The sequence below is a fragment of the Diospyros lotus genome, chromosome 12 (genome assembly GCF_014633365.1).
Source record: "Diospyros lotus cultivar Yz01 chromosome 12, ASM1463336v1, whole genome shotgun sequence".
Taxonomy (NCBI): domain Eukaryota; kingdom Viridiplantae; phylum Streptophyta; class Magnoliopsida; order Ericales; family Ebenaceae; genus Diospyros; species Diospyros lotus.
The window spans coordinates 30,903,456-30,926,859 of NC_068349.1; the positions used below are offsets into that span (position 1 = coordinate 30,903,456).

Consider the following 23,404-nt stretch of genomic DNA (forward strand, 5'->3'; position numbering starts at 1 on the left):
GTGTTTTGAATCCCAGAATATCCCCATACTAGAGATTCATGCAGGGCTTGCAAAATCTTCCTCTTGAGGCTGGCACTATTACCAATCACAATTCTACCTTCATACCTCAGTAATCCATCCATTAATCTGTACCCCTGCATTTCCTCGGGCCCCACAGCCAATTTTTCTAACACCTCCCTCACCTTTTCATCTCCCTTATAGCTGTGTATTACCTCCAGGCACCACTCTGGATTTACAGCAGTCATAACTGCATTACCTCCTTCTTCATGGCACCTCGAAAGTGCATCCACTACCTTATTTTCTTTAACCTTCTTATACTGGATTGAGTAATCCAAACCCATTAACTTGGCCATCCCTTTCTTTTGCAACTGAGTTTGAAGTTTTTGTTGTAGCAGAAACTTCAAACTTTCGTGATCAGTCTTGATCACAAACCTACCTCCTTCCAGGTAATGCCTCCATCTGTCAACTGTCATTAACACTGCTATGAATTCATTCTCATATATACTGAGCCCTTGATGTTTAGGACTCAAGACCTAACCTAGAAACGCCAACGGTCTTCCCTCTTGTACCAATATTACCCCAATACCAATCCCACTCGCATCTATTTCCAGCACAAAGGGTTTCATGAAATCTAGCAATCCTAATACAAGCACCTTGCTCATTGCTTCTTCTAGCCTCTCGAAAGCCTCTTCTGTTTCAATACCCCAACTGAACCCCCTTTTCTTCAACAAATCGGTTAAAGGTTTGCGAATGGTTCCATAGTTCTTTACAAATTGGTGGTAGTAACCGGTTAATCCTAGGAATCCCCTTAGGGCCCTCCTTGGCCAAATCACCATAGCTTCTACCTTCCTTGGGTCGGTGCTAACTTCTTCATTTGATATGATATGCTCCAAATACTTCACCTGTCTTTGACCAAATGCACACTTAGATTTCTTAATAAAGAGCTGGTTAGACATGAGGATATCAAGGGTGGTTCTAAGATGAATCAAGTGTTGATCAAAGGTATGGCTATAGATAAGTATGTCATCAAAGAATACAAGTATAAATTTTCGAAGATGGGGTTCAAAAATTCTGTTCATGAGGGATTGAAAAGTGGTTGGGGCATTGGTGAGCCCAAATGGCATCACCAAGAATTCAAAGTGCCCATGGTGGGTCCTAAAAGTTGTTTTATGGATATCCTCGGGTTTCATCCTAATTTGGTGATAACCCGAACGTAAATCCAGCTTAGAGAAATATTGAGCATGATGAAGTTTGTCCAAAAGGTCATCCACCAAAGGTATAGGAAGTTTATCCTTAATGGTCATGGCATTAAGTTGACGATAGTCCACACAAAATTGCTATGATCCATCCATTTTTTTTTTTTAACTAACAGGACTGGAGAAGTAAAGAGGCTTTGGCTAGGCTGGATGATGGATTGTTGTAGCATGTCTCTAACCATCTTCTCAATCTCATTCTTTTAAACTGGGGGATAATGATAGGATCTAATGTTAATAGGTTCCATATTGGGTTTTAAATGGATTGAGTGGTCAAACAATCTGGTTGGGGGTAGGGGTTTAGGTTCAACGAAAAGATCCTCATATTCTACCAGCAGTTTCTTAATGATCTCTAAGTATTGTACCTAGTTTGGACTCCTCTGGGGTGTGTTGACAGTGAGGCCGATCTCACCCTGCATCATTTGATCTCCCGATCCTTCCTCTATGGCCACCATTGAGAAAAAATGTGCCAGCTGATTCCACCTTCTCTTGAACACTCTCTGCAGCCTTTTTCCAAAAATCATTTTACAAGTCCCAGTCTCCTTTTCCCCAAATAATGTCATCCTCTTTCCCTTCCTTCTCAAAGGATACCTCCATTCGGTTAAAATCAAAGTTGATGGGGCTTACCCCCTTCATCCAATCCACTTCAAGAACCACATCACAACCCCCCAACTGCAGCAATCTCAAATTTGCCTCAAACTTCTCCCCTTGCATCTCCTAGCAAAAGCCATTATAGGATGACTTGCTCAACACCCTTTGGCCATTGGCCACTGTCATACTCAAGGGAGGTGTCCTTACGAGTGGACACTTCAACCGTTTGGCCATGCTTTCATCAAGAAAGCTGTGGGTACTCCCACTGTCGATTAGAATCATGAGGTTGCCTCCCTTGACTTGTCCCTTCACCTTAATGATTTTGTTATTAGCTACTCCCTTCAAAGCGTGAATGGATATCTCCCCATTATCTTCCTCTTCTATATCCTCACAATCCACTTCCTCTGTCTCCCCTAATTCCTTCTCTTTATTCCCTTCTAGTTGTAGGATCTATCTTTTGCACTGATGACTGGGGTGGTATTTGTCCCCACAACGAAAGCAGAGGCCAGCTAAGCTTCTATGTTCCCTCAATTGATCCCCAAACAATACTAAACTTGAGCCCATTCCACTCCTACTCCCACTGTTTACCTTCACTGGTTCTCTACCATATCCTTTTCCCCCCAAGTTAAGAGGCTTTAGCAACCATTCCCCTTGTTTGTTGTCACTATTTTTTTAATAGAGTCTCCACCGCTAGTTCTTGTAGACGAGCACTCTCTGCTGCTTGTTCTACAGTTTGAGGCCTCAACACCTTAACCATCAGTCTAAGCTCCTCATTGAGTCCACTTAAATAACTAGACACGAAATAGGTTTCTGATAGATGGGGATTATGTTGGATCATGAGAGACCAAAACTCCTCAAAATGCATTTGATAGGACTCTACACTCCCAATTTGTTTGAGTTTATTGAACTCTTCTATGATATCCACCATGCTCTTCTCTCCAAATCTTTCGCACAATTTCTCTAAGAACTCCAATCAAGTACAATTCCTCCTCAGCCTTAAACAACCCTGATAGTAGGCATCAACCACCTCATTGAAGTAGGCTGATGCCAATGACACCCTCTGCCCTTCAGGAGTGTTATACCAATCAAACATTCTTTCACATTTTCTCAGCCACCAGCAGGGAGTCACTGCCTCGAATGTGGGAATTTCCACCCGAGACATGGGAATCCCCGGATGGTAGGGATTAACTGGACCATCCCTTACCCGGTCCAGTAATCCTTCCAACTCCTCCTCTGGATCAACCTCAATCTTCGAGGTGCCCTGTCCCCTATCCCTCCTATTCCCTTGTAGAATTGGCTATGTTCTCTCTCTAGGAGGAAATTTAGGAGATAAACTTACCCTGTTCCGACCACCAAACATCACCATAAACTGATGCATATGGGTTGCCAGATCTTCTCTCGCCCTCATTATGGAGCTTTCCAATCTTCGCTCAAATCCCTCCAGGGAACTCTCTACCTTACAATCCATTTCCACAATCACTTCATGACTCCAGGTGCCTCTTAACTCTAATTGCTCAATCAAATTCTGTGTATCAACCATAGTCGAGCTGAGCTGATACAGCTGCGATTCTAAGGCTTTCATGCGAGTTCCCTCTGCCATCGCCTTTATCCCAATGCACGACCGAGGATGGTGGCTCTAATACCAAATTTGTCACAATTTGACCGTGATCGAGTTGTCCTCCTAATTTTCATGTGAATTAGGAAGATGCAAGAATAGAACAAGAGTAGAGAAAAGAGAGGAAGAGAAATGGGAGGGAGAAGAGAGAAACGAGAGAGAGAGAGAGAGAGTTGAGAAATAGGAAGAAATTCATAATTCTATTCCACGATGATTCTTCCAAGAGAGCCTTGAAGAGAATATACAATCGAGTGGGAGGATAGGCCCGCTACAACAGATCCTATTCCCTCTTTCTATTGTAACCAACCTTTTTGTCCTATTCCAGCTCTTACACGTGGACCCTATAGGTTTAACTAACTTTTAACAGAAAATGATAGTAAGAGTAACTAACAAATTACAGCAGTAAAGAAATAACAAAAGCTATAGCCATAAAGAAATTAAAATTTCGGTAATTTGGGTTCTTCTCATGACACTTAGCTCCTCAAATCTAACCCAATAATCTATCACCGATCCCTCCTGCCTTAAATTGTTGAACTCCTCAATCATCTTAGTCATGTTCTTCTTCTTCCTAAATCGATCATGTAAATTTCCAGCAAGATCAGTCCCCCTGGCCTCCTCTTCCCTAGGCATTGGGGTAGATGGAGAGTAGCGAGGGAAGATGAACCACTCACCTAAATTTCTGGTTTCAAGGCTGGTAGTTCCTCTGCCTCTTGCAAGCCATAGGTCATAGGAAGGGTGCCATGTTTGGGCAAAATTGGAATAGCGACTGCCCAAGGAGGAAAATTTGGTGATAATTGGAATTGATGTAGCGAAGACAACAAGGTGAGCATGCTATTGATTTGCTGGCCATGTTGCTCCATCATCTTTCGATGCCTTTCCAAGTCTCTCTACACTCTTTCTCGAGAGGCAACTAGATCCCAACGCATGGTTGCTTTGTTGGCTGCACTATCCTCCCGGCTATGGGTTATCGTCGTACACCTTTGTGTCCTCTTAAACTCCCACACCTCCATCCTTGATTCCATATGTTTCACCCTAAGAATTGCACAACCGTTGTTATCGTCCAAAATGAGAATCGATCACTGCACCAGCCAACCTGCCTACAATTCCCGGTCGAATTGAACTGTTAGGTGATAGATCTGCTTTCGCCTTCAATTTGGGACCTCGTACGATTGGAGCAAGAGAGGTCAAATGCCACGGAACTGCTCTGTTGAGCACCTCTTGAATGACTTGTTGCAATCATTTCTTGTGCTCTTTGTCAAATTCCAAGCCTTAATTACTAGCCAAGAGTCAATCGAACATCGCCTCCAATAATCGCCTAATCCAGCTGCTTGAAATTCCCCTATGGACCATTTCCGACCGTGCCTTCCTTCACAGCTCGATCACATGCAGTGACCTAGATCCAATTGCTTTTAAACAACAATCGAAGTCACACGCAACGATCGCACCTTCCTTCTCTGCTCACTTAAGGTTATGCTTTCTGAACAATTTCAAACTTGGATTTCTGATTGAAAACACTCAAATACACAGAAACTCTTCTATCTCTTCTAGGATACAAGGCTACTTTAAATACAGCTATACTTCTTATCTCTTAGCTAAAGATTAGAGTATTTAAAAATTAAAATACCAGTGTTCTAAAATGCGCTAGGCGCTAGTCGGGCGCCCGACTGGGGCCTAGCGCCTAGGCGGGGACTAGAAAAATTATTTATTTTTTTATTTTTAAACATTTTGATGTTATTTTTAAGTAAATTAAAGTTGAAACAACAAGTGAAATAATGAAATTAAACTTGAGAAAATAAATTGTTGTTTGTCAAGAGCCAACAATAGCAAGATGCAGCAACAGGAAGTTGTTATAAATATTAAATAACATTAACAAATATTAAAATATAAATAACATTTAACTTGTTTGCTCACAAGTTACAAATATTAAAATATTTAAAACAATAATAAATATTCAAATAACAAATTCACACATTAATAAATATTAACATAAATAATAAATTAAATAACAAAAAGAAAAAAAGGCAAGGTAACAGCAAGTGTTCTTGTTGCTTGCTTATTGCTTACCGCAAGGTGAGGAGTGGGGAAGACGAGAGAGAGAGAGCCGGAAAGCAGAGTGGAATGAAGGTCGGCGGCGGTGGCAGCGTGAGACGAAAAGGCTAACAGAAATGGAAAGCGGCAACGGCGACTGCAAGAGACGGCAGCGGCGTGCGACGAGAGAGGCTTTGACAGAAAGGGCAAGTGGCGACGGCGACTCAACAAGAGACAGTCGACGTGGTGTGCAAGAGAGAGAAGGTGAAATCGACGAGGTAAGGGGAAACAAAAAGCCTAATCGGCTAGGCGACCGCCTTGGCCGACTAGGCACCGCCCAATATCGATTAGCCGGGCTTGCACCTAAGGGGGCCTATTAGGCCATAATCGCGGCGGTCTGTGTCCGCCTAGCACCTCAGCGTCGCCTAGGCGACCGCCTAGGCCGAGTTTTAGAACACTGTAAAATACAATAATAGATTTGGAGTAAATCAAACCCCTATATTTTCGAATATATCTTCTACCCTATCTTCTTATCTTCGTTGCATCTTTGAATTCCTTTCCATTTGTTCGGCTTTATCTATTTAATTTTAGGATTATCTCCAACACTCCCCCTCAAGCTGGAGAATAGATATCTTTCATTCTCAGCTTGCCTCTTATCACTTCAAATCCTTGTTTGTTCATTGCCTTTGTAAGAATATCAGCTTCTTGTAGACCGGTAGAGATATATACTAGGTTTATTCCTCCTTCAATCTCTTATCTGATGAAGTGCCTATCAATTCTTACATGCTTCATTCGGTCATGTTGGACTGGGTTATTTACTATACTAATGGCAGATTTACTGTCACAGTATATAGTCTTGTAGGATCAGTATTAGGCATCTTTAAGTCATCCATGATCTTTCCTATCCATATTACTTCACAAATGCCTTGGGCTATAGCTCGGTATTCTGCTTCAGCACTACTCCTAGCTACCACACTCTGTTTTTTGCTTCTTCACGTAACAAGATTTCCCCATAGTTTTGTGCAATAACCAAAAGTTGATTTGCTATCTTCTAAGGAACCAGCCTAGTCAGCATCTATGAACCCTTGAATTCCTCGGTCTTCGGTCTTTCTAAACAAAATACCTTTACCAAGAGTCCTTTTTAGGTATCTTAGAATATGATAAGCTGCATCAAGATGTTTGCTAGTTGGTGAATGCATGTATTGACTTACTTTACTCACTGCATATGAGATGTCTGGCCGTGTAAGAGATAAGTATATCAACCTTCCTACTAATCTTTGATAGCTTTCTTTGTCAACTGCTTTCTCAGCCCCATCTTCATTATATTTCCAGTTGGGTTCCAGCGGTGTATTGGCTGGTTTACACCCCAACTTGCCTGTTTCTTTTAATAGGTCTAGAGTGTATTTTCTTTGGGATATAAAGATTCCCTCCTTGCTACTTCCATTCTAAGAAAATATCTCATCTTCCCAAGGTCTTTTACTTCAAAAAACTGTTGTAATTGCTCCTTTAATGCTGAAATCTCTTGCTTATCATCACCTGTAATGATAATGTCATCCACATAGACAATTAAGACAATTTTAAGGCCATTAACAGCATGTTTAGTAAATAGAGTATGGTCAGATTGCCCTTGTGTTGATACCCTAACTGATGCAATGTAGTACTAAACCGCTTGAATCAGGCCCTAGGAGATTGTTTCAGCCGATATAATGATTTTATTAATCTACAAGCCTTCCCTTTTTCTTCAAATTCGAGAGGCATTCTCATATACACCTTTTCTTCTAGATCTCCATTAAGAAATGCATTCTTTATATCAAGTTGGTGTAGTTCCCAATCTAAGTTAGCTGCAATTGAAAGTAACACACGTATAGAATTGAGCTTTGCAACGGGTGCAAAGGTCTCTTCATAATCTATACCTTGAGTTTGAGTAAATCCTTGGGCCACCAACCTGGCTTTATATCGTTCAATGCTTCTATCAACTCTATGTTTTATAGCAAATACCCATCTGCTCCTTACTATCTTCTTATTTTGAGGCAAATCTACCACTTTCCATGTACCATTTTTCACTAGGGCATCTATTTCCTCCAATACAGCTGCTTTCCAATCTGGTTTCTGTAGGGCATCATCAATATTTTTTGGAATCTGCACTTCATCCACTTTGATGGTAAATGCCTTGAAACTTTGGGACAATTGAGAGTACACCAAATGGTTAGTTATAGGATGTCAAGTACATGACCTTACTCCTTTTCTCTTAGCAATTAGAATATCTAAGTCATCTAGTCCAGCTTCTGCAGTCTCTAGTTCTACATTGTTGGACTTGTTGGGAGCCTCAAATGGTGCTACCGATTCAATCCTCTCTTCTTCTCCTTGTGTTAGACCTTGTCCCGAGGCTGATGATTGTCCTTGCCTTGGTTTAAGATCCTTTCTCTTTGAATATACTTTTATTGGCAATCGTGTTTTTGGACCTGTTGTTGAAATATGTTGCTGCTGCTGCTGTTCTTCTCCCCCTAAATATGTTACATCATTCGGAATAGGAATAGATGAGGTCATTGTTTCAGGAAGAAGACTTAACATCCCAACAATTATCCCTACTTTGATCTGCACTTGAAATCTACCCCTGCAGATTGGTTGTAGGGTAATAAGACCGATGTTCTAGAAAGGAGACATCACAAGACACAAGGAAATTTTTGTGTTAGGACAATAACACTTGTATCCTTGTTGTGTAGGAGAAAACCAACAAATGCACGCTTCAAGGATTTTGGATGTAATTTAGAACTGTAGTTGTGAACATAAGCAGTGCAGCCAAAAACTTTAGGGGACAGAGAATTCAGAATGTGGGTAAGGTGAGGATATGAGGTAATGAGAGTGTTTAAAGGGGTTTTGAAGATGAGAACTTTAGAAGGTATCCGATTAATGAGATAAGCTGAAGTGAGAATGGCTTCTCCCCAATAGGATGTAGGCACAGAACTGGAAAACATGAGTGTTCAGGCTGTTTCGAGCAAATGTCGGTTCTTCCTTTCTGCCACACCATTCTGTTGGGGATTATAAGGACATGTGCTTTGGTGAAAAATACCATTGTCACTTAAATATGTCTCAAACTCGGATGAGAAGTATTCTTTTCCATTATTCGATCGAAGCATATGGATGGAAGTGTGAAATAAGTTGCGGACCATTTGAAGGAATTTTCTAAAAACAGTGTAAACTTCATATTGGAATTTTCTGAAAACAGTGTAAACTTCAGATTTTTCCTTCATCAAGAATACCCAACATACCCTGGTATGGTCATCAATGAAGGTGACAAACCAGCGAGTGTTAGTCAAATTTGGTATCCTAGTTTGTCCCCATGCATCACTATGGATTATGTAGAAAGGTTTGGTTGGTTTATAGGCATGAATAAGATGTGAAGATTTTGTTTGTTTAGCAAGAATACACTGTTCACAGTTGAAAGAATCACTCATTTTATTGCTAAATAAATGAGGATACAAAAGTTTTAAATAAAGAAAATTCGGGTGGCCTAATCTCTTGTGCCATAAGTGAATATTAAAATCTAAAATAGCAGAAGAAACAAATGAATGTTGTAACCTAGGAATAAGAACAAAAGCAATAGCAGTAGCTAGTCCTTTCACATAGTAAAGGCCCTCTCTCCCCTCAGCATTGCCAATCATCCTCCCCAAAATTAGGTCCTGAAACACACACTGAGTAGGAGAAAAAATTACTTTGTAGTTCATATCTTTAGTGACTTTGCTGATAGATAGCAGATTGCAGCCATAAATCATTTAAGTATACCGAACATTTCCCTTCAACATACGATATTGTACCATATGCCATACTCACCTTTATATTCCTATCACAACGTTTGTAATCCACCATGCCACACATGGATCCAGTCATATGATCGGAGGCCCCCGTATCAACAATCCAATCAGTCTCATTTAGTAACTTAGGAAGATAGCAATTATAACTCTTACCTTGTGTCACTTGGGAGGTGGTTGAATTCATCACTTCCTCAGAATTGGAGGGTTTTGAAATCCCTGTTTGTCTAAAAACCTGCTGCAAAACCTCCAATTGATTAGAGGTTAAAGTAAAACTTTTACCTTCTTCTACATCCACTGCATAGGCTGCTTGTGGCCTCTTCTGATTCTGATTTCTCCCCTTCCAATTAGTAGGCTTCCTGTGTATTTTCTAGCAGGTTTCTTTAGTATGGTACGGCCTTTTGCAGTGATCACACCAAGGTCAGTCTGTTGTATGATCTCCTCAGGGTGTTGTTGTCTTTTGCTTCAAGGCTGTGAGTGCTGATCCATCCTGATTATTGCCCTCAGGAGCTGTGTTTAACATGACCTTTTTCCGGCTTTCCTCCCTCCTAACCTCAACAAAGGCCTCCTTGATGGAAGGGAAGGGTTTCATCCCTAGGAGCCTTCCGCGGATTTCATCTAAGTCCAGATTTAATCCATGTAGGAAATCAAATACCCGCTCTTTCTCCACAATCTTTGCATATTTTACTCCATCATTCGTACACTCGCATTGTACATCATAAAACAGATCATTTTCTTGCCATAATTCAGATAGAATATTATAGTATTCAGTCACTGAATGGTTACCTTGGAGGGTGGTTCTCAAAGCTGATCTCACCTCAAACCATTATGCTGTGTTCTCCATGTCTGAATATCAGCTTTGGACAACATCCCATACATCCTTTGTTGTCTTGTAGAATAGATAGGATCGCCCTATCTTTGGCTACATGGAATTGATGAGCCAAGCCATCACTATAGAGTTTTCAGCATCCCATGCTTCATGCTCGGTAGTTTCAGGATCTAGTTGGGGTATTACTCCTGTGAGATAACCCATTTTTCCTTTGCCTTTCATCACCAACATAACCGACTGAGACCATTCTCGAAAATTGGTCCCATTAAGTTTATGTTGTGTGATTTGGAGAGTATGGTGATCTAACGAGAAGGAAGAAGGAGAAGAGATTGGAAGAATCGATCGTGAGGCTGTAGGAGGACCTATATTGGAGGTTGCACTTGTGGTTGAGAAGTCGGCCATTTGAGAAAAGTTGGTGTGCTGATTATCGAGAACCAAGCTTTGATACCATGAACAATTTCAAACTTGGATTTCTGATTGAAAACACTCGAATACACAGAAACTCTTCTATCTCTTCTAGGATACAAGGCTACTTTAAATACAGCTATACTTCTTATCTCTTAGCTAAAGATTCAAGTATTTAAAAATTAAAATGCAATAACAGATTTGGAGTAAATCAAACCCCTATATTTTCGGTTATATCTTCTGCCCTATCTTTTTATCTTCGTTGCATCTTTGAATTCCTTTCCCTTTGTCCGGCTTTATCTATTTAATTTTAGGATTATCTCCAACACTTTCCTAGTCTTCTTAATTCAATACCTCTAATCTACAATTGAATTGTCGACTATCGAACTTGCTTACCACTGATCATTATCTATCCACGGTCAAGTGAGTTCCAAGATCGCCCCAGCTAGAGCCTTCTTCTCCACCCAATCACCATCCAATGATTATCAAAATTCACGCGAATTCAATATCTCCAATGGAGTTGCCACCCAATCACCATCTAATGTCTCACTTCTGAAGCTACTTCCGCTGCGCAACTCCTCTTCCTACCTGATTTGAGTTCGTCACTAGAAGCTATTGCCAATGGCCTACATGCCAATCACGATCCTCCCGTTTTGCATTCAATTCGTTGCGAATTCCAGATCGCTTGGATTCTTATGACAGTTGCTGCAGATCAACAATCTCCCTAAGCATGCGTCCACTTCTTACCCATTCACCAACCACTAGTTTGTTGGAATGCACCTGAATTCCATGCCTCTGATCTGCAACTGAATTGCTGATCAGAGCCGTCAGTCATGATGGATAAGCAACCTCTTGAAACAAACTCAGCTCTGGTAGCACCTCTTACAATTGATCTTCTCTACTGCAGCTTCTTGAAGATCACCTTCAATCTGCTTCCGTGGATAGCATGGTGATGCTTGGCTATCAGCTTCCAGCACTCACTTTCCTGCTACGCCTCAATCACATCTCAACAACTAAGAGTTGCTTGCTTGTGTTGCGACCTAGATCAGACTTTACTAGTCTTGACTGCACTTCAATCTCCATCGAGATTGCCTTATTGAATCTAGATCTGAATTTCCGCTTTGCCTTTCAAATCCGAGTTCAATTCTGAATTCAATCGCTGAGGCTCTGCTTCTGATTCTTCCAACTTTAGTACCTTTGATCTGCAATGAATTGACAATCAAAGCCTACAGTCACGCAAGATCTTGTTTCTTCCAGTCGCCCTCCTTATTTGCTTCCGTAATGGAATACAGCCTTCAAATTCTGAGAATCAACCTTCGTCAGAGTTTGTTGCACGGATTTTCCTTGGTTAATTGCTAAACTTCCGGATCCTACTGAGAATCGTCAGCTCTGATACAAAGTGATACAGCCTTAGGGTTTGGCTAGGGTGTAGGAAGTAAATTGGTAAGAGTGCAAGAAAGAAAGAGCAGAAAGGGAGGGAGAGAAAGAACCGAACAGAAAGAATTGAGGGAGAAGAGAGAAAGCTATGGGAGAGCTAGGATAATTGAGAGAGAGAAATGAAATTCAAATATCATTCATATCATGCCATACTCTAACTACTCCAGCCTATTTATAGGCTTACAATTGAATATACTAACAGCTATAATAGCAATACAATCAAAATAAGAAACCTATAATTCGTATGACTGTTATATCCTTGGGGATTCCTTAGGGTCGTGACAGAAGCATATTTAGTTCAGGACTCCTTTGGTAATCTTTTAACAGCATAAATCTGTCTCCTAGGTTCAAATTAAGGTTCATGGCCTGGTTTGGCATTTTTATCTCCTCCTGGTTGCCAATTGGATCTTTCTGACCTTGATTTAATAACAGTCAATGTCTCGCTGCATATGAAATGTGCTATCTCTATTCTACAATTTTGAAGGATCTAGGTCTCTAATTAAGAAAACTACCTGTACCATATCTGATGTTGTAAGAGGAGGCACATCTTTTGTTGGGTAGTGCTTGTTGGGCTTTCTCTCTTTTCAGATCCATAGATGGGTTTCATTTCATCACTCATTACTAGATATTTTTAGAATTCATTTTGAGTATATATCAGTAAAATTGTAACAAATTGTCTGATAATTGAGCAGTTTGAAATCTTTGTTCAAATTTGATTTCATTTTTTGTTTTCTTTCTACGCATTTGAAAGGATGCACCCATAGCTGTCAGTCCAACATTGGATAGGGTACAATTTTTCTTCTTGGTATAGCATGTACTAGAACTGGTATATTTCAGTGTACTATTTTGAATTTATCACTATGTATTATATTAAATATACTTTTATTCATAAAATTAACCTGCATACTTTAATATTATCTGTTTTTATTATTTTTCAATATTAATTAATACCATAATAATCTAAAAAAGATATCTAACATAATGTGCATAGAGATGAACAATTTAAAACTTATATTATTAATTATACATATTCAAAGGGTAAAATAAGTTTTTATGAGTGATCCTTATTTTTAATTAATCTTGATCGACTCTAACTTAGGATTTAGGAGTTCTTTTTAAATTTTTGGTCCCTTTTTAAGAAAAGAAACTTATATTTCTAACCATTGAAAATTAAATTTAAAATGTTAAGTTAAATATACATATATATATGTATATAAAATAAAATATACATATACATACATATATATATAAAGAGAGGTAATAATATGGAACATTTTTTATAGCTTAAGAGGGAGCCAAACTTTTAATTCACTTGTTGTAAATTTAATTTTGGATGAAAAAAAAATTAGAAAACTATAAATATTTGGTACAAGCTAGTTTGACTCTGGTATTGGCCACTATGGACTGTTACAAGCCAGTATAGACCGGTATTCAAGATGATATGGAATATGCTTAGTTTGGTATCCTTTTTATCTAGTATGGCTCTTTTCAATATTGACCAGTACAAAATGCTATTCACAACTAAAGATGTTTTTAGAATCTAGATTCTAGTCATAGGCTGATGTTAATGTAAATAAATGATATTATTGTCTATAGATCTATAATTAGTTAATGTGGTAACTAGATATATGTTCTTATTTTGTTTCCTTATAATGTGGTCACTTGTTTTCTTTTGTCTTTTTGTTTTCCTCCCTCTCATGTACAACAATGACAAGCTCAAGCTCCAATCCCACTAGGTTGGATTGACTTTTCTCCTCCTGTGTATGACTAGTTTTTAGGATGATGCTTTTGTTCATTGATTGTGTAAACATATCTTGAAAATTATGTGTATTAATTTTGGTTTTCTAAATGCCAGTTAACATAATTAAATGTTCCCAAGGGACCACTAATAACATTCTGTTCTATCAGGTCACAAGAATTGGGTTCTATGTATTGCATGGTCACCCGATGGTAAGCATCTTGTCAGTGGAAGTAAGGCTGGAGAGCTTCAATGCTGGGATCCACATACTGGAAAGCCATCGGGCAATCCGCTTATTGTAATGCCTTTGTATTCTAATCTTTTCCTGTAGATTTACATATGTTGTTATCTATCAAGAAGTAGCAAAATGTTCTCTTACCCCCCCCCCCCCCCCCCAAAAAAAAAAAAAAGAAAAGAAAAATGTTGGCATAACTTGTTCCAAATTCCATTACTACAATATTGTTTATTTTTTACACATAGGAATGATTATCTTGTAGCCCTTCTGGGAATAGTCCTAAAGCATTTCTTGTCATTCCCTGTACCTGGTTGTTTATTTATTTCTTTTGCTGTTAGAGTCATGTCATTAATTGTGTTAGATTATTAGTATCGATGCATTAGATTGATATCTGGAATCTGGAATAAGCCAAAATCAAAAGGTTTTCGTAGTTAAGTGGTTTTATTCTCCTGTTTTATGCATAATTAAGAGGATATTGGGCATGGAATAGGGAAGGTAATCTTATGTTCTTTCCTTCCACCATGGCTGTTACATATCTTAGTTGGGACCTCTACTCCAAGGAGTACATTTAAGACACAAGGGAGAAGCTAACGTCGCTGTACAATGTCTTTCTGGTTCCTGCAAAGTGTAAATGTGTAATCAAGTTAATTCTTATAATTCAACATCTAAAAGGGAATGGAAAGTTTGAGCTTGCTTTATATGTTTCCCTTTTAATTTTTACTGTTACTAGTATGTGTTAGAATACTACTGATATCTATAAAAGAGTGAAGAAGCATATTCTTCAAATTTGTTACTACTCTATTAGTATTTCATTTATTACCATTATAGATTCATTATTTGCAGTGATGATAGGCTCACTTTGTTGTGTGGTCAAAAGAGAAAGCAACCCCAGGAGGGGCTTTCAATCTCCACACAAATTTAGAAGGGAAGGTTATTCCTTTGTCAACAAAAGATCATATAGGATGAGAGAAAGGAATGACTCGTTCTCTTGATGGGCATTGTCTGCGTTGCCATCATGTCTAGTAGGAGGATGACTATGGAGAATGCTTAAAGTTGTCATTGACATCTAGCTAGAATTCACATTGAAGTGATAGTTCCCTAGATATAAACATCATAGTAATTTATTTAAAAAAATGATAAATAAATTCAGGAAAGACCTCAAGTCAGGAATTTGTCAATAGGAAATGTTGGTCCAAGCAAAGAGCCACTATTATACCCATCAAAAAGTTAGTTGTCACTATTGGATAAATAAATGGATTTGGAATTTATGTACATCCTCTAGAGGGTGCTGTTAATAATTCTGCAATTAATGAACCATTAAAAGAACAACAAATAATGCATTGTGTACTGTTCAAAGTATTTGAAATACAGGAAAGAAGTACCACTCATCATTCATTTTATATTCCTGAAACATGCAGTAACCTGGAGTTGTTGTCAGTGACTTGGAACTTGATACCATTAAAGCTTTGAATTGTTTGCTGTCATGAGTTGCATTTGCATTTTATACTTTTGTTATTTTACCTAATTGGAATTGGTAGTTGTAGCTGCTTTCTCCCTCAGTGGCTCTTCTGGGATATTTTCTAGATGCTAACAATTGGAAATATATTGTCTCAGGGCCACAAGAAATGGATTACTGGTATATCATGGGAACCAGTACACCTAAAAGCACCCTGTCGTCGTTTCGTGAGTTCTAGTAAAGATGGTGATGCACGCATATGGGACATTTCGACAAGGAAATGTGTTATTTGTCTTAGTGGCCATACACTAGCAGTAACTTGTGTTAAGTGGGGTGGAGATGGAGTTATATATACAGGGTATGCTTTTCTTTTGTGTTCCCAATGTTATAGAAATTAATCTTCTAGTTATGTTTCTCATCAGCATTCTAATTATCAAAAAAATTCTTTAATCTAGAGCATAGTCCATGAGCTTTGCTAATGGAAATCAACTCTCTGTTCAAACTGATTAGATGTCTATCATGGTTAACAAATAGGTGTCTCTTCAAATATGCACTTGTTTGTTCCATCCATGTTTGTGTATCATCTAAAATTTACAAATAGGATTTGACAAAAACCACTATTTGAACTCAACTCTTTTTCCCATCTCCTTGTTTGAGGATGATAATTTCCTACTTAATTGCTTTAACATACTAAACATCATTTTAAATGCATTGCTATAATTGTTGTTTGGTCCAACCAAGTCAAAATATATTATGTTCTGTGATCTTTAAACAATTGACTACTTGCTAGAAGCAACATGTGTTTTTACTGAAACAATATGGAATTTTTATTTTTACTTCAAATGGTATTTTTTGTCTTCAACACAAAATATCAATAACCTCGTTTATAATAATAGAGGCCTACGAATGATTGATTATGTAATCTCCTGGGGTCATTTAATCCTTGTAGAGGCCTTCCATACTGTTAGCTTTATAGCATTGTACATGCTTAGCCTTATACATAGTTATTTGCTTTCTTGAGTTGTACCTTGTATAGTTGTCTATGTACTTAACACGTGAATAAAATGTTTTAACACTTTTTGTCTTCTCCTCAAAACATGGTATTAAAGCCTCTAATACTACAAAAACCTTAACCCTAATCCTTAGGTAGTTGTCGCTGTCACCACCATTCGTCGTTGGCAACCAACCTAATCCTTAGTCAACTACTTCTTGTGTCACCCTCACCATCACTATCATCGCTACTACCACTATCCACCGTTAGCACCCATCTCTCTTCAATTGTTCGCATCTCTCTCTGTCAGCTTTCTCTCTCTTTGCCTTTGTCAATCAGGATCATCCACCATCGATGACCAACTTGCACTTCTATCTCTGTTTTCATCGCTGTCAGTCGTGGCACCCATCCAATGATCGAATTTGCAACGAAGACCCATCCGACGATCAGATTTGGGACTACAACTTATCTAATAACCCTTTTTTCTATGTTATTTGGTGACCAAATATGTTATCTTCGTATATGCTATTTTCAGATCTATAACTTGAGACCTTCATTTCATCCCTTGTTTGTTTGAGACCTTTAGATTTGCCTCAATCAATCATGGTCTCAGGTTGATTTTCCTTTAGATCTGATTTGAGTTTGCTTTTGTTGGTTTGGGTTGGTTATTATTGTTGCTTCAACTTTGATTCACAATTCAATTTATGTGAGATATGGCATCATCCGATCTTGGTGTATCAAATACTAGAGTGTGAGTTTGTCTTCACCTATGAATGTTCCTATGGCTATGCCATCATTTTTTTGGTATTCCTACCATTGCCACTAAAAAATTGAATGGCAAGAATCATTTATCATGGTTAGGCTCTGGTCCTGGTTTGCTAAGTCTGATAAGATTATATGTTATTGCTTGGATACACAGTTGGTTACATTGTTGTGGCAGTTGATAGATGTTGATATAATCCCTTTCTTTTGCACCCATGAGAATTGTTTTGACATTTGATATCATGCTCAATAGCTATATAGCTAATAATTTTGTACACATATACAATATCATTAGTAATTTGTTCTATTTGGAAGGGAGATTTAGATATGGCTACTTGGGTCGTATTCAATCCATAATTATAATGCAATGCTCCCTCTTATAGTGCATCTTACAAAGCAAAAGAAACAAAGGAAATTGTTTATGTTGTTTACCCTAGCAGATCTTGGGGCTGATATGGAGGGTGTTTGTACTCAAAAGCGTAGTCAGTGATACTTGATACTTCTTCTCATATTGAGAGACTGACACCTACTTGCATGATCTCTACTGAGAAGTTTGTAGAGTATCATCAGTTGTAGGCAAGTCAATAGACATCTTCTCCTATAGCTTATGTTGCCCAAACATCTTTTCCTTTTACTCTACCATCTATTGGTACTCTTAATATATGTGGGAAATTGAAAATCTTATTCACAATTAGAGTGTGTTTGATTGTATTTAGTTGGAAAAGGAAAACATTTTCCATCTTCCATGGAAAATAAAAACCACCACCCCCTTGGAATCAATTTTCCATAGAAATTAGGCCAAAAGATGTTTTAAATGGTTGTACCATGGAATTGAATTCTATGAAAAATGTTGTGTGTCAAACAACAATGATGGAATTAAATTTCTTAGATATGACATTTTCCATGGAAATTCCATGTTATCAAACACACCCTTATTGTTGTGCATAACTGATGGATTTATATACACAAGAGGATCCCCATTCACATCCCTAACAAATTGTGATTATCCTAAGAATCATCAATCAAATGAAAAAGGAAACAATTTAAAAGTAGAAAATTCTCTTGGCTGTGATCCCCTAATTGAGCATCATATTTGAACATAACCTAAAATAGATAATAAGATCTGATTTTGTGGTATCCAAACATCTACACTCCTCCTCAAGCTGGGGTGAAGATATTGTTCATCCCAAACTTGGAACTTAAGTCTTCAAAGCATTTTCGAGGCAAAGCTTTGCAACTTGCAAGCTTGTTGGTGTGTAGACTAGATTGATAACATTCCCTTCAATTTTCTCCTTGATAAAGTGTTAGTCAATTTCCACATGCTTAGTCCTGTCATGATATATAGGGGTTCTTGATAGTATTGATGGCAGGTTGATTGTCACAAAAGAGTTTCACAAGGCCCTTGGTCTTGACTCCAAGTTAATTGAGTAATCTCTTTATCCACATCCCTTCACAAATACCATGAGCCATGGCGCCGAATTCTGCTTTTGCACTGCTCCTAGAGACCACTGACTGTTTCTTACTTCTCCAAAGGTTGCCCCACACATAGGTGCAATATTCAAAGGTAGACCTTCGATCTGACTAAACCAGCCCAGTCTGCATCACTGTAGATTCCCCTTGATTGGAACCTTTTTGTCAAGCCCTCAGATTATGGGCTTGACAATTTAAAGGAATTCGAGCAAGATTCCAAGAATAAGAGATGAATTTGGGAAAGAACAGTAGAATGAGGAAGAAAGAGAGATAAAACAAAGGGAGAGAATTCGAGAGAGAATACAAGAGGGAACATAGGGATTCTTTTATTCCAATGATGCCCTCTCCTATTACACCAACCTTCTTATTATAGGCTCTCTTCTAACTAACCTACAACTCCCTGACAACATTAAGCTACCCTTATAACTCCTTAACAGCTTACAACAACAACCCCTTATAGTAGTTATAGCCCCATTTGTCCCTTATACCCCCTAGGTTCGTAACAATTCCCCTCCCCTTGAGGAAATTCTTGTCCCCAAGAATTTAAACAATTGTGCCTTCTTCTTCACCCAATTCCAGCTAGTTCTTCTTCGTTTTCATCCTTTACATCAAAAACCTCCATTTTCAGCATTGACCTTCTGCATTGATGCCCTAGTTCGTACTTCTCACCACACTTGAAGCATAAGCCCAATTGTCTCCTCTACTCCATAGTTTGATTCTTGTTTACCCCTGCACTGGTAGCATTCTTTGCCCCTCCTTGATTTGTTGCCCCTGTTACAGCCTTGAGATTACCCTTAGACTATGCGTTTAGACCTTTACTAGGTTGCGACCAAGGCTATGTCCATGCCTCGTTCTTCTTGAATACAGCCTCCCATGTCAATTCTTGCAATCAGGACTTCTCTACCACTTGTTTAGCTGATGATGGCCCCAACATTTTTACCACTGATTGCAAATCATCTCTTAACCCGCTAATTAAACTCGACACAAAATAAGGTTCGGGCAAGCTCAGATGGGCCATTCCTATCAACACCCTCAATTCTTCGAACCTCCTGACGTAATCTTCCACCAACCGACCTTGCCTTAGTTTATTAAATTCTTCCACCATGTCTGCCATGCTCTTCTCACCAAATCGGCCACATAATTCTTTTGAAAATTCTAGCCAAGACACTGTTCCACCCTCATCTTGCTTCCAACCTTGATACCTTGCGTCAACAGTGTCATTAAGGTACGTTGTCGCCATAGTCACCTTTTACTCTTCACTGATCTGGTACAATTCGAAAAATCTCTCACAACGGTGGACCCATTATCTTGGTTTAACCCCCTCAAAGGTTGGAATTTTCAATCGGGGCATGGGCGTATAGCTAGAAACCAATGAAGGAGGACCCCTCACCTGATTTTCCCGCTCCCACATAGGCCTATCTTCAACAGCTTGCAGTCCATCCGTTCTGAGTAGAATACCGTCCCGGTCCAAGATCAATTCCGACCCCGTTCTTAGAGGAAAATCTGCCAGTAAACGGAATTGTGGCAAGGCAGACATGTTAAACATGTTGTCAATCTTTTCTTTTGCCAGTAAGAGTCCGCCCATTCTTGGCCCTTCTCCAGCTCTTGTATGCTATTCCTCAGGGCTGCCATATCCGCCCGACTTTGATTTTTCATGGCTGCCATGTTCTCCTGCATGCACGCCATACCAGACTCCAAAGCCTCCAAGCAAGACTCAAGTTGCTTCAAACGTGTACCCTCCACCCTGGCGTGAGTCGTTCATCACTCGTTACTGTCTTCTTAGCCAATTTCGACAATCTGAACCAATGCTCTTGCTTGTGTCCTTCAGTTCTTCCTCGCCTTGGATCGCAGCTCTTGCTCGCATTCGTCAATCAATTTTGCTTCTTGATTTCCGCTCGCCTGTTCCTTTACTCTACTTCATTGTCCAATTGACGAACAAGAATGTCTGACTTCCACTAAAGGCTTTGATCACCCTCAAGACCAATCGGCTAGTGCAATCACTCGGTTCCCGCTCACCTAGACCTTTTTCCACATCACGCCTTCCTTTCGTGTCAGAATCGGCCCCTTTGTCTCACCTAACCACACCTTGGGTCATGCCTGGGAGCTGCTAAGGATAAATGGCTCTAAATCTTCAAAGCCGACCCGATCAAGATTGCTTAATCTCGGACAATTACGACCGCTTTGGGTCTACCTGCACTACCTCAGACTTGATCGCTTCATTCCTGTCACTACCAAGCTTCGCCCTCAATTCCTACCCAAAATCGTCAGACGCAACTAACCCTCAAGAGTGTTGGAATTCAATTGCACCCAAAAAACCCTCGTCAGACTTCTGCACTAGTTTCGAACCCTTGGGTCTGGTCATGTTGCTTCCGTCGGACTCGCCTACCTGACCCATTTCATCAGTTGCCAAGAACGTCGACTCTGATACCACTTGTCAAGCCCTTAAATTATGGGCTTGACAATTTGAAGGAATTAGAGTAGAATTTCAAGAATAAGAGGTGAATTTGGGAAATAACAGATAGAATGAGGAAGAAAGAGAGATAGAACAAAGGGAGAGAATTTGAGAGAGATGGAACAAGAGAGAATTCAAGAGGGAACATAGGGATTCTTTTATTCCAAAGATGCCCTCTCCTATTACACTAGCTTTTTTATTATAGGCTCTCTTCTAACTAACCTACAACTCCCTAACAACATTAAGCTACCCTTATAACTCCCTAACAGCTTACAACAACAACCCCTTATAGTAGTTATAACCCCATTTGTCCCATATACCCCTAGGTTGTAACACTTTCTTGAAGAAGAGACCTTTCCTTGGAGTTAGTTTCAAATATCTCAAGATTCTACAAGCTGCCTCCATATGTTTTTCCCTTGGATCACTCATGAACTGGCACATAACACTAACTAAAAATTTGATATCCATTCTGGTGTGAGAAAATTCGGGACACTTCCTATGCTGTAAAAAGATGTGATGACCCGATGAAGTGTGCAAACTTGGTAAGTTTGTCCATTATCACAAATACATAGTCCTTCCCCTTTGACTTGCGCAACCTCTCAATGAAATCCATCGACATACTATTCCATGCTTGTCCTGGGGTGGCCAAAGGCTGCAACAACCCAGGAAGAGTCATTGTCTCGTGTTTACACCTCCTGCACGCATCACACTTCTTAACACCCCTGCCTTAAGCCTTGGCCAATAAAAGAGTTGTTTAACTCGGTGGTAGGTATTTTGTATACTTGAGTGGCCTCCTATGGGGGAGTCATGCAAGGCCTAGAGGATCTTATCCTTTAGCTAATCATCATCTCCAATCACCAATCTTCATTAGTACTGGATTATCCCATTGCTTAAGGTATATCTTTCCCTTCTACTAGAGACCAGGATGTGTTGTTCCAGTAATTCTTTCGACCATCCCCCCTTCTCATCACTAGTAATGATGTCCTAGTACCATTTAGGTACTACTCAAGTAATTGAGGCCAGGGCTCCTTCTTCTACACATCTATATAAGGCATCAACAACCTTATTCTCTTTTCCCTTCCGATATTGTATCACATAGTGTAGCCCCATAATCCTTATCATCCCCTTCTTCTATAGGTGGGTATGTAACCTTTGTTGCAACGAAAACTTTAAGGTCTCATGGTCAATCTTTATGATGAACTGACCCCTTTCTAGGTAATGCCTCCACCTATCCACTACAATAAGTACTACCAATAACTCTTTGTCATATATACTCAAGTCTTGGTGGCTGGGCGCCAAGGCTTGGCTAATAAATGCTAGGGGTCTCCCTTCCTGTGAAAGAATTGCTCCTACTCTATAGTTGTTTGCATCTGTTTCCAGCATGAAGGGCTTAGAAAAATCTCGTAGACCAAGGGTAGGTACTTCGCTCATCGCTTTTTTAAGCTTCTTAAAGGCTTCTTCTACCTTATCACTCCATTGAAATCCATCCTTCTTTAGCAGATCTATATGGGGTTTACTGATCACCCCATAGTCCCGCACAAATCTTCAATAGTATTCGGCATGTCCTAGAAAACCCCTCAAAGCTTTCACATTCGTTGGTCATGGCCATGCCTTCATAGCTGCCACCTTCTTTGAGTCAGTGCTCACCCTTGCACTGAATATTACATGTCCCAAATATTCCACCTGATGTTGTGCAAAGGCACACTTCGATTTCTTGATAAACAGTTGGTTGAATCTAAGGACCCTTAATGTGGTTCTCAAGTGTTCTAGGTGTTGTTGGAATGAATGGTTGTATACTAGGATATCATTAAAGAAAACTAAGATGAATTTCCTGAGGTATGGCTCCATGATTTGGTTCACAAGGACCTAAAATGTGGCTGAGGCATTAGTAAGCCCAAAAGGCATTACCAGAAACTCATAATGCCCACGATGTGTGTTGAAGGCTATTTTAGGAATATCATCAGGGTTCATGTGAATTTGGTGATACCCCAAACGTAGGTCCAATTTGGTGAATATAATGGCATGTTTCAGTTCACCAAGTACGTCTTCTATGATGGGTATAGGGAATTTTTTCTTAATAGTAAGGGTATTTAGCTATCGGTAGTCAACACAAGAACGCCAACTACCATATTTTTTCTTTACAAGAAGTATAGGGGATGCATAAGGGCTTTAGCTAGGTCTGATGATGGACTTTTGAAGCATCTTCTTAATCATCTTTTCAATTTTTGCTTTTTATTTGGGTGGATAACGGTAAGCCCTTATGTTTACTGGTTCAGAGTTGGGTTTAAGTGTGATGGAGTGGTCAAGGGATCTGTTAGGAGGAAGGGAGTTGG

At 39.4% G+C, this 23,404-nt stretch overlaps 1 protein-coding gene across 2 annotated transcripts in view; it reads left to right on the forward strand.

Moving 5' to 3' along the window:
* LOC127786765 (notchless protein homolog) overlaps positions 1 to 23,404 on the forward strand; it is a 65,743-nt gene that overhangs the window by 19,641 nt on the left and 22,698 nt on the right. For both annotated transcript variants that reach the window (XM_052314414.1, XM_052314413.1), the window contains exons 6-7: positions 13,876 to 14,003; positions 15,555 to 15,754. In XM_052314414.1, the coding sequence (XP_052170374.1) occupies positions 13,876 to 14,003; positions 15,555 to 15,754 (328 nt within the window). The remainder of the gene's footprint in view (positions 1 to 13,875; positions 14,004 to 15,554; positions 15,755 to 23,404) is intronic.